The 16,640-nt window shown below is 37.9% G+C and overlaps 1 protein-coding gene across 1 annotated transcript in view; it reads left to right on the forward strand.

Annotated features, from left to right (window-relative positions):
• DOCK4 (dedicator of cytokinesis 4) overlaps positions 1-16,640 on the forward strand; it is a 477,650-nt gene that overhangs the window by 409,545 nt on the left and 51,465 nt on the right. The window contains 4 exon segments of the mRNA XM_010382455.2: positions 1,698-1,783; positions 6,495-6,590; positions 7,479-7,539; positions 12,033-12,126. Coding sequence (XP_010380757.1) covers positions 1,698-1,783; positions 6,495-6,590; positions 7,479-7,539; positions 12,033-12,126 — 337 coding nt within the window.

Here is a 16,640-nt window from a genome sequence, read left to right on the forward strand (position 1 = left end):
AGAAGAGTTGGAAGACTTTCAGGTCTCCTGAAGCATCTGTGAACTTCCAGATTCAACTCTGAGTTGGGAAATGAACACTGGGCCAGCAGACCTAGATTCCAGCCTGGCCTATCCACTCCCAAGCCACACAGCCGTGGATACTTCTCACATCCTGTGTTGTCCTGAGCCTCCAGTGAAGCCCTGAAAACCATTTGATTCCTTTTCAGCTGAAAAATTTTGTGATTTCCCAGATCTGTATTTAAGAACTTGCAGAGACTTTATTTGCACCCAGTTGGACACAGAGCACACAGAGCAAAAGAATCGAGAGTTAATGATTAAACTCATTGAGCTCTCAGTGGTCTGCACATTGTATTTGGCGAATCGCTTAGCTTTGAGCATTTGATTCACAGTATGTTTTATTGCGCTTTGCTTGAAGCATTGAGAATTTAAAGGAAAGAGCTGTGGAAATTCTTACAAAGGAAATTCCAAGGGAATGAGCTTACCATTTCTCATTGACATAGGTTCCAACAGTTATGCTCCAATTTTGGGAAAACAGGCATTCTTATTACAAAAGCAGATCTCTTAAGGAATCCATTGCTTTTGCCCTGCCAGGTCCTTCATTTTGGAGATAGTAGGCCTATTGTCTGTTCACACACTCACGGCACAAACCTGTGTGCCCACAGAGTTTGGCACTTCCTCATGCTTCTCCAGAAGAAGCCTCCCTCAAATCTCAGGAATGGTTGTCAACTGCTCAAGCAATCTGACTGCAGACATGGAACCCTCCTATTGCCGAAAGCATGGGTGTTTCGCCTGTATTGGTATACACATTTATTTACAAGAAAGCTGATAAATGAATGAAAGACTATTTAGAAATTGTACTTAGGAAAGAAAACTCCACTTTCCTTCCCCGTTGTCTTTACCTCTTGATTGAAATTTGGTTTAAAGGAATAATAATTGGACTTAGTCTTTTGACAAAGTCAAATATTCCTCCCAGTCCCTAAATGTTTTAACTCTCTCTGGCCATAGAGAAGTTTTTCATTTTCTGTCTCTTCTACCTCAGATAGATATAGATGAAGGAATATTTTTCCATTCCTGATATTCAAGTTCCGAAGGATTTACATCCTGGGAAATATAAATGTTTTGACTACAGTTTTCAGGAAATATGTCCTTTCTCTCTCGCTGCTTATTGCTGACTTAGACTATTGCTATGGATCTACCATCTGTACGTGGGTAAGGCAAGTTCTCAACTTCAGCAAAGATCTAGTGCAACCTCAAACTGTTTTGAGAAAGAAAATAGATGTAAAACACATCAAAGATTTAAATTAATGTATGTGGATATGTTAGTTTCCTGATGTCCTTATATATAGTGATGTTTAAAAAAAAGAAAAAAGAAACAGGACTTGCCAGTTTTTATAGCTCTTAAAAAAGAATTCAAACATTTAAACTGGGCTGCAAGCATTTGTGTTTGAATCAACAAATAGATAGATGTCTTTGGCAGCAATAAACGCTACCCAGCCGGGAATGTGAAGTCAAGTAACTCTATCTAGATTAGTCCCTTAGAATTCCAAAGAGATGCCTGCTATTAGCCGTGGCCGATAATGTCACTTTCACAAAATTTACCATGGCTTTTTCCTTGGCATAAATAAATATGTTTTAACTTGCCTAGAAATCCTACTTGTGAAGGGGAGGAAAGAGAATAATATTTGGGTATGTTTCAGGTGGAAGCCAAGCTAATTGACAAACTGGATAGCCTGATGTCAGAAGGCAAAGGTGACGAAACATACCGCGAGCTCTTCAACAGTATGTGAGTAATATGTTTATCTCAAGTTGATTCTATTCTGGGGATTTGGTGTCAGTACTGAGCCTCTCTGCACCACGGTAGCTGAGAGCTGCAAAGACAGCTTAGGTCTCACAGGAGTGCTTTGTCTTCATGGAGTGTGAAATAAAGGATAATTGCCTAACTCTGGCGAATGGATCTTATTATGTTGATGATTAGGCATGTCTTCCTATTTTAATCTCTGATTAGGACAGGTTGCATATGTTACATAACAAATCTCACTCTTTTCATGCCTGATAATTTTAAAACCATTGCTGCAAGATAATGATTTTAAGTGGGGTTATAAGTGGGAGAGGGCAAAAGGGGAGTGATTGTAATGTTTGTGTGCACTTCTTTCCAAAGCAAGATACTGATGCTGATTTGCTGTTGGAAAATTAACCTAGCTTGCATTTGTTCTTCAACACCTGATTTAATTCATTAATACTGATTGTTCACTCAGCATTAATTGCTTCCTAAATGCATTTTATTAGAATGTCTCAGAAGCAAATCACTTTTAGTAAATTCTGTATTTTGGATTTGTATGGAAGATAGAGAAATAATGGAATGTTGTAAAGAGACTTTAAGGTTGCCCTACCCATAGAATCTGATCATAGCCACAGGATGAATTGCTTGTACCAAGTATTCATGTGTTGTGTTTAAATGGCCAGAAGATACAGTGAGAATGTTTTAGTGCTTTGGGATTTCATTTCTGGCACTTGTTTTCTCTACAGTTTCCTATGGATCTTAGTCATTTTCAAATCTAACATATGTGCTAAGTATTTCTTTTTGCAAGAAGAATTTGCTTATTGTGCTTGAAAAATTTTTGCAGTTCTTTCAGAAGTGCAAAATAATTCAGTAACACATTTTTCTATAACAAAATATATTTGTGTTTGTATTTGTGCCCAAGTATCACCCAAAACTAAGTATCAGTGCTTTAGTATTGATGGCCAGGTCCAAAACTTTGTAATTCATTTTATGATCGTGAATTTACAACAGTAGAAACATTAATATATAGGCTTGAGGAATATTATTAGTGACTAATAGGTTAGATAGATTTTAGCATGCCTGATTAAAAATTATCTTGAAGCTTTTAAGAAAATTACATTAAAAGGAAAAGCCAAGAAGGGTATAGAGATTTCCTGTGGTGGTGGTGGGTGATAAAATATATTCTTTGTACTGGATTCTGAACAATATCATTTTTTTCTGGTATGGTAATTAAACCAGAAGTTTTCATAATTATTCACTGAGACCATTCATTCTAGTGTACAAAGCTTCAGTCTTTTATGACAGCTTGGAGTTTAGCAAGAATTCTGATTAAAATCTCATGCAGTATAATAAATTGCTTTTGAAAACTGCTCTCATTTCAGTTACTAGTCCTTGGTTTGAACAAAGAACCAAAATGAGAAAGCACTCAGTGAAATGAATCTCTTGAGATTTGTGATTAATTATTTATAACAAATTCACAAGATTAATAAATACTCACATAGTTCTTTAGTGCCTCTTATCTACTTTAATAAAGGCTTGATAGTATGCAATTTCAATTGCTTGTGTATAAATATGACTTTGAAATAGAAGATGTAGCTCGACATTAGAATCAAACCAATAATTAAAATATTAAGCCTCTATAATTAGGACTATTTTAAGGTGTCTGATTCATTCAACAGAGATTTTTATACTTTTGTTGATTTTTAGGATATTACTAGAAATGCTACTATAAATAATTTCCTTTCATGCTTTTATGATCAGCATATTGGGAATAAATCAAATCTAAAGTGATACTTAAGTGTCATTACTACCTGAGCATAAGAAAGAAGGTGCAAATATGACTTTATTTCAGGAAACAATAAATTACTTTTTTGGCAACAGAAATCACAATGAATTAGTATAATCACAATGAGTCACTGTACACTACGTGAATTAAGAACACATGCCATTATATGGTACAAATTCTCATTTGTTCTGTGTAATTCATGTCTAAAACTTCTTAAAATTTGTTCTGAAGCTGAAAAGCTGTAAGTAGTTCACTGCTTTCTAAATTGTAGTGCTTGCCAAAATGGCCCGCTTGGAGTAAAACTTTACATTTGTCTAGTACCTTCCTTCCTAAAAACTCAACTCGTCTTTCCCTAAGCCCAAACATTATCTGCATTAATGCATACTACATCTTTTTGAAATAAGTTTCAAAAAGATGTATTCATTTTGATAACACTGAAATTCTAGATTATAGACACCAACATGCAATATCCAGAAGAGAGTATCACAACTAAATTCTGCTTCCCCTGGCTCCACTTGATTCGCTCATTCCACTGTATTTACTGGGCACTTCCCAGGGCTGGGCATGCAGCAGTGACTGTGCTGTAGGAGCACACAGTAGGTCTACCTACAGTCTTGGGGGTTCCAAAGGGGCTTTCCAGAAGAAGTAACATTCATCTCAGGTCTTTCTTAGTCTTTCACTCTGCCTTCTCCTATGTAGTTCTAAACAATTCAGTAAGACTCCACATTATTTCAAAGATTTTTAGTGATCACACATTTAATTACCATTTGGAGACAGAGAATTCACTATGTGACACCGTACCTTACATCTCTAACTCTTCTCTTTGGATTAAAAAGAGCATGTACAGACACAGTTGTTATGTATTAGAGTGATGACTTCTACATAACCCTGTTATGATACCAAGAGAGGGAGATTGAGGGTCAAATCCCCGACACACACACAAATTTCTTTCATAGAGTGAAAACCTGGTGAGCAGTGTCATCCCTACAGGGCCATTATCTTGCTTCCCAGTGTTAGGAATTTCTGTTGCACAGAACAGAGCAGCCTTATCAATTAGCAATGAGAAACCCCTTTTCACTGTTATTAGGGCTCCCTATATGCTCAATGTGGGCACATGGGCGTTATCATAGAGCAAATGAAAATAGCCACTCTCACCCAGGTTACCTAGAAAGACTCTTGTCTTTTTGCTGATAGCCTCTCTTTCTCAGTTTGTATCAGGTAAATGGAAATGGCAAGCTTCCCTAGAGAGGGAACAAGGCTGTCTGAGCACACAGATGATCTGGGTTTTAGACTCAGTCCTAGCATTTGGTCTTTAGTTAGTCAAGGAAACAGGCTGTGCATAACTTTGCCTCTTCTTACAAGATGATTGTGTAGTTCTTACTGCATCAGAAGTCTGTGCAAATTAATGAAACTTATGCCCATAAAAGAAGTCTCCATGTATTTTTAGAATTATTACCTAACTTGAGTTCTTTGTTTTTCAGCCTCTAAAGTATGAGGTGTAGGCTGTCACGGGGAAATTTCTACATCATTCCGCGTTGCTTTTTGGCAGGCAGATTTTCATTTGAGTTCAATACAATTTGCAATTTAAGCCTGAAACAGGTGCTGCTCAGAGTTTTTAAAAGAAAACACATTTTAAACAAACTAGGGGACCTTCCCCTGCAGGACTGGTCAGGGCAGATTCCATGCCTTCCATACGCAGTCTCCACCCTTAACCTAAGAAATAGTTTAGAATTAACCAGAAAAACAGGATGAGGGATGCATAGGAAACAGAGGAGGAGACAAGACAGAAGGCTGGGCACTAGAATGCCAATAGCAAGAGAAAGAGATGGGGGATGATGGAGAGAAAACTTGGGAGAGAACATAGCCACAGACAAGAGAAAGCTTTGACAAAACAGCTTTCTTCTTGAATGTTTATTTTTGAACTAAGTACATATATGATATGCTTAGATTGTGCTTGTAAGAAATGTTTTCTCTCTTATTCCTGAAATTAAGATGAAAGACAAATAAGATTCTAGACAGAAATGACGATCATTAAATTTCGAGGGGTAGGGAAGTATCCACATATTGCCATGCTTATGTTCTTACTTTTATCTTTTGGGGAAAGTTCAATCATAAAGCCTTTGCCAAGTACTGTGTTAATTTGCTGAGAGGTGGGAGTGAAAGTAACACAGATTCTAATTATCATGATTGTTATTATTTTGTGTTTACATAGTACCTCTGCTCCAAGGTGCTTAGGATTAGGGAAAATGTAGGAGGAGAGATGTAGTTCGGTACTTGTCATCAGTCTGCTCTAACAACCACACAGAAAATCCTCTGTGATCAGTGACATAATGAATGAAACTGTTGAGTGAGTGCACAGATAGTACAATATGTATTGAGTGGGCAAATGTTAAGTGAAAGGAAAAAACGCAAAACGTCATACCGTCTGTACAAGGATTTTCCTGTAGCAGTTGCATTGCAGTAAAATTGCTTGGATGAAGATGCATTCCACTGAGAGGTAGGAAAATATTTTTATGTGAATAAAGCAAGATCTTGCTTAAAAGTAAACTTGGAGGCACTCCTGTTTTTGCTTTTTGCAGTGTTATGTGATGTGGTAAGACGCAAGCCTCTGTTAGTGTAAGAGAGAAGCTAGGAAAAAATGTCTTTGAGCTGTGAGATGCTTGTATATTTTGAAAATATGATTATATGCATGTGTTTGTATTTTATAACTTGGATAATCTGAAAATCAATTTGCTTTGTCAATGCTTCCTGGATTAGAATTCCACTATTTGGTCCCTATCCTAGGTAAGACATTGTTTGCAAATTGTGCTACTTGTGAGATGTTGCAGTGGTTGCTAAGGCATTTAAGGTACTGATGAAAGTAAAGTGGTTGTCATGGTGACTGATAAAAATAAATGTTGAAAATGCCCCGGGTTCTTTCTTTTCCAGTCTACTAAAGAAAATTGAGCGGGAAACATGGCGGGAAAGTGGTGTTTCATTAATTGCTACTGTAACTCGTCTAATGGAGAGGTTGTTAGATTACAGGTAAGCCAAGTTGCATGTTTTTGTGAACTCCAGTTCATGCTAAACTCCAGTTAGAAAATCAAATAGAATACAATCAGAGTTCCAATCTTGTGTATCATTCAGTTGATTATCAGACCATGGAACCTGGTGTACTAAGATAATGAACTTCTAACCAGCTGGTTCAGAGCTGTTAATTTGAGCTTTTGCTTCTTTTTTGTTGCTTTGTTTTGTTTTTTGACAGTTCTTTCAAAGTCTTGGTGAATTGAGAGGATTCTCAGAGTCTCTGAGAGTTCTCAAAAAAAGAATCTTTATTTTGTTATTTAAACTTAGCCCCTAGAACCAGTAGAACCAATCCATTTTCGGGTGAAAACAGTGTAACGGAGAATTGTACAGTCTTGCTATTCTCTTAAAAAGGGGACGTGGGTGGGATGAAACTTACACTGTCACCTTCCGTAGACCTATGTTTTTTATTTTTATGTTATCTAAACTGTTAAAGTAGTTCTTCCCACTTAAATACATGGTGGTTTGGTTTTATTTTAGGATTGAAACCCTCATTCTCGTTGTTAATGGCCAGGCTTACCAACCACTTCTCATCCCACTGTAGAAAGCGTACAATAACACACTTTCACTCTAACTTCCTGAGCCCATGTCCATTGAGAGGGAGCATAATCTTGACATGGCAATGCAATTCTTAACGGAAGCTGATGCTCAGGAGTCTCTGACTCCCCAGATTCCCCAGAGATTAGATTATCAGTCCTTGGAGCATGCAAATTGCCTCTGGTCTCTAAAAGTGGCTTCTTTTTTTTTTCTTTCTTTCTTTCTTTTTCTTTTTTTTACCCCAAAAAGAACAAATTGTGTTTGCCCCTAGGAAGGAAGTTCTGAGTTCTGACTATTGCTTTTTGTTTTTAGGGACTGCATGAAAATGGGAGAGGTAGATGGCAAAAAGATTGGCTGCACAGTTAGCCTTCTGGTTAGTAAACTATTCCCCTTTTTTTCCTTTTCTCCTAATACTGGTATTTTTTTCCCCAGAAATACTATGTTTTGTTTGTGTTTAACCTGCAATGTGATGTTTCTTAGAAGAGTTATTTCTAAATTTACAAGTGTTTTTAAGAGAAGCATAGTGAGCTACAGGTTAAATTAAAGACGAGGAAATCCTCAGTCCCCGACATTACAAAGTACATCCCCTGCATTCCCCACAGCCCTAATAGGAGACCCCTGTGGGATCCTAGAGTGATGCTGTTTGGTTCCCTGGTTGCACTACTTCACCCTCCTAGCGTCTTGTTGCTGTCCTAGGAAAAAGCACTGTGTCCCCTGTTAGAGGTCTTTCTACTTTTGTGTCGCAGTTTCTTTCTGTTCTTCTTTTCCTTTCTCACAAGAGTGATATGCAGTCCATATTTTCTTAAATATTAGTGATCTCTTCTTTTGTGAACAAATGACAGTTTTCTATTTAACAACGCTAATTTTCACTCTAGCTTTTTTGCAAATTGAATTCATAATAGCACTTTTGTTAAGGTTTGCTTTATAACTAGGATGACCAAGCAGGACATATTTTTGAGAGTAAAATTAAACATTCTGTAAGGATAACAGGCTAATCCAAAGCTGTCCTGGGCAAGCCAGAATTTATATAAAATGTCACATAACTAACTATTAAATAGAATGGTATTCTTACCACAAAGCAAAGGAGTGGCCCTACATTTAGACATTTATTTTTCATATTTTAGCATAAGTCAAATTAATGTTTTTGATAAGTTCCTTTAATCAGATCTGAAGTACAGGAAAATGTGAAATACAGGAAAAGTCTAGTTCTATATTTATGAATCCCATGGTTTCTTTTCGTTATATTTTGTAGAATAAATGAATCCTCGCCATCTATTACATTCTAAGTTCTGCACAGTTATCCTTATCCTTACTCTGATCATTTGAGTTCCTCACATACCATGTTGTTCTCTATTTGCTTGCACCTTGAAATTCTTTTTTGTCCCTACTTTGATTTTGTCTTTTCTTAGCTCATCAGTTTCTATCTTTTGTTTTGTTTTGTATTACTTTGTCTACTTCTGTCACAGTCCGTCTTCAAAGCTCAGGGCTTCTGCTTTCTTGTGACTGTCTTTTCATCTATTTTCCTCATTTTTTGCTGCACTGCTCCTCATCTCTGAGTCTATGATGGTATTCGTCTTTATCACACCTACTGCCTCCTCCACATTTTTAATATAATTGTTAAATCTCCACCTCCAATATTGGTCCCTAAAAAGAGTGAAACCTAAGCATCCTCTATCAGGCCATATCTTGTTCACTTTCTTCCATAATGTTTTCATTAGACCCAACGGTAGCCTGTAGGCCATCAGCCCAGGCCCACTGGGCCAGACCATTGACCTCTGCTCTCAATACTCATTTCTAACCTTGAACATAGTCATTCCCTCTCTTAAATGTCCTAGTTGATTCTCCAGTTTCTTACCTGCTTTTGCCAGCCTCTTATCACAGTCAAGACCTTCAGCCTGAGTTTCTCCAATGTCTCTGCTTGTATGTCAGTGTTGGGAGAAAAGCTAAGTGCTTGATAAGCTTTAGGTCTTCTCTGTCTTCTTAACCCTGGTTCTGCCTCAACTCCAGGCACAAAGTCTCGTGAATAACCTCAAAGCCTTTACCTTTCCCCAAAGTAATGCTCTCCATTCTTCCATCTTCTTTCACAAGTACCTTCCATTTGGAGATGAACAAATAAATATAGACCTTATGTTCATTTCCACAATTGGTATAAAAGAAGAGATCACTTCTTTGGATGAAAGAATTAATGCTCTGCCCTTAATGTATTTACTCTAGTCTCCCAGTAGGAATACACCTGAGATTTAATATAGTATAATCAGTGGCCACATTACTAACCACTTGGGACATTATTCTGATAGCTTTGCACTGACCAAGAATAGTCCTTCTAGAAAATTTTAACACTTTGAAAGCTCTACTTATTTCAGACTAGCAGAAGAATACTTATTAAAGAACCAAAAATATCACTTTGAAGCTAATCTTTTTAGCCTCTACTCCACATGGAAAGTTCTTGATTTTTTCTAGTAGCAATGTGGTTCTCTTCCATTACTCACTTCCTCTTAGAGACTTCTCTTAACTCTTTGGAAAAGTCAATTCCAGATTGTCTTCAGAAGAGCTTTGGCATCCCTTACAAGATCGGAGTTAAATTGGTTTTTTTAAAAAAGTAATATTTGATATGACTAAAACTAGGAAATGTAATTATTGTTTTGTTCTTCGTGTCACACACTTTGTCAGACATTTGAAAGATTATCATCTGACTGGAGATTTTTTTTTAAGAGAACTATTTATTTAGAGTGATTGCTTGTTTTGTTCTCAAAGCTGCTTCTTACCAGAAAGCTATTAGAGCAAATCATCCTTTAATAATATAAAAACCTGCTGTGGAGTTGTTAGACTTGTGTTTATGGTACAACAATTCTTGCTAATTAAAATGATTTTGGTTATAATAAGAGAGACATGAATAGCATTATTTACTGAACTTTTTAAAGAATGCCAAGATCTACAGGAGACAAGAGTAAAAGAAGGAGGATAATGGTATAAATTGGAAAAAAAATTTATGTTGTATTTGACTTAATATCAGTGTCTCAAAGTTGGAAGAGTCTTCAGATTGAAGAACGGACACCTATTAGGTAATGGGCAGAAAGTACATTTGATAGCAGATCCTTAGGCTTCAATCCCAAGTGCCATTTCAACAGCCACATTTGCTAGGTTGGTCCATTATTACCAAAGCCCTGTCTAGCTAATCAGCTTTAAAACGTTTTTAGAATTCCTGGTCTTTCCTCCTTAGAAAACCCTGTCACTCCCTCAAGTCAACAGATTTATTCCCTCATCACTGATTTCCCCTTCTTCCGCACACCAACTAGCATCAATTAAAACAGTAACAATAAGTAGTGATAGTAGTTCAAGTGTCTCCAGCAGAGATTTCATAATGCACAATGATTTGTTCACTAAATATGTCTTGTTTGGAGAGTGACAATATTATGCTTTTACTAGAACCCAGCTTCATTTATATTCACTTTTATGTTGACTAAGTTCAGTGAGGACTCATGTGCTTTATAATGTGGTGAAGAATTAGCTTTGGATGCTTCTGAGTATGCCTTTAAAATGCCAGCCTAGGCCAGGATCAGTGGTTCATGCCTGTAATCCCGGCACTTTGGGAGGCCGAGGCAGGTGGATCACTTGAGGTCAGGAGTTCAAGACCAGCCTGGGCATCATGGCAAAGCCCCATCTCTACTAAAATTCTTAGTTGGGTGTGGTGGTGCACACTTGTAATCCCAGTTACTCAGGAGGCTGAGGCAGGAGAATCACTTGAACTCGGAAGGCGGAGGTTGCTGTGAGCTGAGATTGCACCACTGCACTCCAGCCTGGGTGACAGAGTGAGACTCTGTCTAAAATGAAATAGCCAACATAATGTGTCCAGGTAAGTAAAAGTTGAGTTTTTGTTAAAAGCATTTTAGAGATGTTTCCTAAGATCTAAATACTTCTTAGGAAACAAAATATTTTCAGTAAGCATGTTTCTATAATAATAATTTGAAATAAAATCTCTTAGTCCCTTTATGTTTTGGACATAAACTAGAAACATTTGAAGTCCAACACGTAGGAAATGCAGAATAACATCTTAAAAATAAAGAGCCTTTTTATTTACTCTCCTTCACATTCTTTTACATTGCTTTTACTCATCCTTACCTGTATGTCTTAGAGACTTTTTTCTTTTTTTTTTTTTTTTTTCTTTTTCTTTTTTGAGACGGAGTCTTGCTCTGTCACCAGGCTGCAGTGCAGTAGCATGATCTTGGCTCACTGCAGCCTCTGCCTCCTTGGTTCAAGCAATTCTTCTGCCTCAGCCTCCCAAGTAGCTGGGATTACAGGTGTGTGCCACCACACCCAGCTAATTTTTGTATTTTTAGTAGAGATGGGGTTTTACCATGTTGGCCAGGATAGTCTCGATTTTTTGACCTCGTGATCTACCCACCTTGGCCTCCGAAAGTGCTGGGATTACAGGCATGAGCCACTGTCCCCAGCTGAGACTTTTTTCTTTAGAGCAAAATATCTTTGAAATTTAAAATGAAAGAAACTGTCCTTTGAATATAAATCAACAAAGTTAATAAATGGGTTAATCTGTTACATATTCTTAATTTTTTTAGTTGAACAAGCTGATTGTTCATTGACATTTAAACTAACAAAAAATCATAAAAAGTAAAGAAATAGGAATCAGGGATAATAACCTGATAATAGCAAGATACCAACTTATCCAGTAATTGCTGAGAAATGACTGACACTGTCACTGAGCCACCTTACTTCATTTTTAGAGATACTTACATGGAAAAATGCATCAGTTCACTTGGCTTCAGACATGGAACGTTAGCAGAGTAAAAGGCAGATAATTGTAGGCCAGACTGTTGAGGAACTATCCATACCTGTACTTTTATTTTACAGAACTTCTATAAGACTGAACTGAACAAGGAGGAGATGTACATACGCTACATTCACAAACTCTATGATCTGCATCTCAAAGCACAGAACTTTACAGGTAATTCTGTCTTTTGGCTTAGATTGGGGAAGGGGCTGGTATATTAAGCGTGATCATTCCTATGCTTTTTATGATTCAAGTGGAAGACTCAAACATTTCTACTTTAAAATTAAAATTTATTTTTAGTTGAATATATATTTCTGCAGATTCTATATATATCATATACATGATACATATAGGCACACATATAGGTTGTTTAACTATATCTCTGCATACTTTTTCAGAGGTTGCTCTTGGGATTACAAAATACATACATGACTTCTTACAGTCTGCTTATAGTTAAGATTTTACCACTTCAAGTTTGTATTAGTCTGTTTTCACACTGCTGATAAAGACATACCTGAGGCTGGGTAATTTATAAAGAAAAAGAGGTTTCGGGAGGCGAAGCTTGCAGTGAGCCGAGATGGCGCCACTGCACTCCAGCCTGGGCGGCAGAGCGAGACTCTGTCTCAAAAAAATAAAAAAAAAAAAAAAAAGAAAAGGAGGTTTAATGGACTTATAGTTCCACGTGGCTGGGGAGGCCTCACAATCACGGTGGAAGGCAAAAGGCACATCTTACATGGTAGCAGACAAGAGTTTGTGTAGGGAAACTCCCCTTATAAAACCATCAGATCTCGTGAGACTTATTCACTATTATGAGAGCAGCATGGGAAAGACCATCCCCCATGATTCAACTACCTCCCACCTGGTCCCTCCCATGACACATGGGAATTGTGGGAGCTACAATTGAAGATGAGATTTGGGTGGGAACACAGCCAAACCATATCAAAGTTAAATATGGGAATTTTACAACTATGTAGGTCTCATTATCCTCCCCACTGTATGTTGTAGTTGTCATATGTACTACATCTACATACATTGAAAGTCCCATCAGATGATGTCATAATTTTTGCCTTTCAATAGTCATACCTATTTTAATGAATTTAAGAGGATAAAAATACTTTTTTCTAGTTACTCAGATGTTTACCATTTCTGTTATTCTTTCTGCATTCATGAAGTTCCCAGGTTCCTACTGTTATTATATTTTTGTTGAGCCTGAAGAGCTTGTCCAGTGGTGAAGAAGCTTCTTGGTTTTCCTTCATCTAAGAATGTCTTTATTTTACCTTCATCCCTGAAGGATATGTTTGCTGGATATGGTATTGTAGGTGAACAGTTCTTTTGTTTCAGTACTTTAAAAATATAATTCCACTGTGTTCTGGCCTTCATGGTCTAACGAGAAATATGCAGTCATTTAAATTACTCAACTTTGAGGCTGGACGTGGTAGCTCATGCCTGTAATCCCAGCACTTCGGGAGGCCAAGGCAGGTGGATCGCTTGAGCCCAGGAGTTACGGACCAGTCTGGAAAATGTGGCGAAACCCCCATCTCCACCAAAAATACAAAAAATTAGCCAGGCATGGTGGTATACATCTGTAATCCCAGCTACTTGGGAGGCTGAGGTGGATCACTTGAGCCTGGGAGGCAGAGGCTGCAGTGAGCCAAAATCACACCACTGCACTCCACCCTGGATGACAGAGCCAGACCCTGTCTCAAAAAATAATAAAACTAAATTACTCATCTACATGAAATTTGTAACTTTTTTCTAGTTGTCTTCAGGACTTTATCTTTAGTTTTCAGTGGTTTGATTATTATGTGTATGGGCATGGTTTTCGTGTTTAGTTTTAACTTGTTTGGGTTTGCTGAGTTTCTTGGATCTGTACATTTATTTCCTTTACCAAATTCGGGAAGTTCCCAAGCATTTATATCCTTAAATGTATTTCTCTACCAGTTCTTCTCCTCAATTTGAGGACTGTAATGACATGAATGTTGGGCCTTTTGATATTGTTCCATAGGTTCCTGGAACTCTGTTCATTTTTGTTCAACTTTTCTTCTTCCTTTTTTTTCAGATCACTAATGTCTATTGATTTAAGTCCACCGATTTTCTTCTGTCACTTCATTCAGCTATAGAGCCTTTCCAGTGAAATGTTTATTTTTGTTATTGTATTATTCAGTTCTAAAATTTCCATGTAGTTATTTTCTTTTTACAACTTCAATTTCTTTGAAAAGAATGTCTATCTTTTTATTTATTCAAAAATGTTCACCTTTACTTCGTGGAGCATGGTTATAATAACTACCTCATAGTCTTTGTCTATAATTCTAACATCTGCATCAAGTTGGGGTTGACATCTTTTCATTGTTTTTGCCCTTTGAGAGTTGTTTAGTTTTTTAAAAGTCAGATAATTTTGGATTATATTCTAGAGCTTTTGAATATTATGTTCTAGGACTCTGGATTCTGTTAAAATCTTTAGGAAGACATTAACTTTTTAAATTTTAATAGATAGAAGTCCTTGTTATATTGATCCATTGGTTTGTTCTACACTTGTGCACCTTGGAGATGAGTCTGACTTCATATACAGAATTTAGCATCCCTTTCTTGAGCTCCCTCCCCTCTGTAATCCTCCCCATTCTTCCTGTTTCCCAAGAACTTCCTTTCCTAGTACTCTGGCTATATAGCCAAGGCTTGATCCTCTTCATACCATGATGCTCTCTCTGCAATTGGTCTCTCTGTGAGCAAAGCAGTGAAAGAAAAGAGCTCATAGAAGGCACTACTTCCACTGCCACTGCCACTGCACCCACTGCCACCCCTGCATTGTGCAGCTTTGTTTCTGAGACTCAGAGTAAGGCCAGAAATTTCTACAGAGCTTCACCCCACAGGCGATCTTCTACCCAGTACTCCGACTAAAGGAACTTTCCTTGGAGCTTTTTCTGTCTGTTCCCATTTGCAGTTCCAGGAAACAGGGAAGTCTAAGCCAGGAGATATGGAAGGCAAAAAATAAAAACAGAATTAAATGTGGTATGTCATTCTTTGAGTATTAGTTTTTTTCCTCAGGCCACCTGCTCTTACTTACTTTTCAGAGTCCTCCAATAGTTGTGTTATATAGTCTCTCCAGGCTGTTTAGTTGTAAACAGTGGAGAGAGAGGATGGAATGCATGTACTCCATCTTAAGCAGAACCCTTTAATTAGATTTGGGAACTACGAATCTTGGTCTTTTGCCACACTGTTCTTCCAAGGAACTCCTGAATCATGGCTCCTCCCCCAGCTTTAAAAGAGTAAGGGAATCCTTTCTGAAATGGTACTTGTGTTCCCAGAATGTACACATTCCTCTAGCTGAGGTTCCACTGTCTCAATTAGTAACATCACTGTTTACTCAGTCAGAAGACCCTGGTGTATCTTTGACTTTTCTAGCCTCCCTCAAATAATCATTCATGAAGTTCTATTAATTCTGTTTCCTAGAAATCTCTCAAAACCATTTCCTTTTCACTGTTCCCATCTTCACTGCCTCAGTTAGACCTTCATCATTTCTCACCTGACTGCCTCTGGACGATCACAAGTTATTCTTTGGGACAGGAGTCAGCAAACTACAACCTACAGGCTAGCTACCTTATTTTGTAAGGGAAGTTTTGTAACAGCTCACCCATGCCCACTTGTTTATGTATTGTCTGTTTCTGCTTTTGCGCCACTGTGGCAGAACTGAGTAGTGGAGGCAAAGACTACAGCCTAAATTATTTACTGTCTGGCCCTTTAAGAAAAAGTTTGCCAACTCCTTCCCTAGATATCACTCTTTTGTCAGTATATGTGTTCTACAAAATAAACTTCAAATTCTTTATTCAAGGTCTGTTGTAATTGAACCAACGCCTGTCTATTCAGCCTTATCTTACCACTTGTACCACATACCCTCCTTTCATCCTTCAGGATTAGCGCCTTTGCCCCCTTTTCCGTGCAGCCATCCCCCTCCTGAAGTTATTTTTCTTCTCTTTCTCTCACTATCTCCATGCCCCACAATCCTCCTGTAGGCTGAGTGATTTTTCCCATCTCTTTTTTCCCATTGCATTTTTTCCAGATTTGTTTTGTTTTGTTTTTGAGACAGAGTCTCACTTTGTCGCCCAGGCTGGAGTAGAGTGGTGCAATCTCGGCTCACTGCAACTTTCGCCTCCCAGGTTCAAGCGATTCTCCTGCCTCAGACTCCTGAGCAGCTGAGATTACAGGTGCCTGCCACCGTGCCCAGCTAAAGTTTTTTGTATTTTTAGTACAGACAGGGTTTTACCATGTTGGCCAGGCTGATCTCGAACTCCTGACGTCAGGTGATCCACCTGCCTCAGCCTCCAAAAGTGCTGGGATTATAGGTGTGAGCTACCATGCCCAGCCCCAGATTTCTATTAAAGTACCTATCAAACTTTTTTTTAATTAATAATTGCATATTATGTGATTATATATTATATATTGTGTATGTACATGCATGCATGTGTATATGGATAATCTTCAGTTAAAGGGTCCTTTGAATACAGTAATGATATTTTCTTTTTTTGAGACAGGGTTTGACTCTCTTGCCCAGGCTGGAATGTAGTGGCACAATCTTGGCTCTCTGCAGCCTCTGCCTCCCAAGCCCAAGCAATCCTCCCACCTCAGCCTCCCAAGTAGTTGGGACCACAGGCACATGCCACTACAGCCAGCTAATCTTTTTTTTCGGTAGAGAC

This window comes from Rhinopithecus roxellana, chromosome 6 (assembly GCF_007565055.1).
Source record: "Rhinopithecus roxellana isolate Shanxi Qingling chromosome 6, ASM756505v1, whole genome shotgun sequence".
NCBI lineage: Eukaryota > Metazoa > Chordata > Mammalia > Primates > Cercopithecidae > Rhinopithecus > Rhinopithecus roxellana.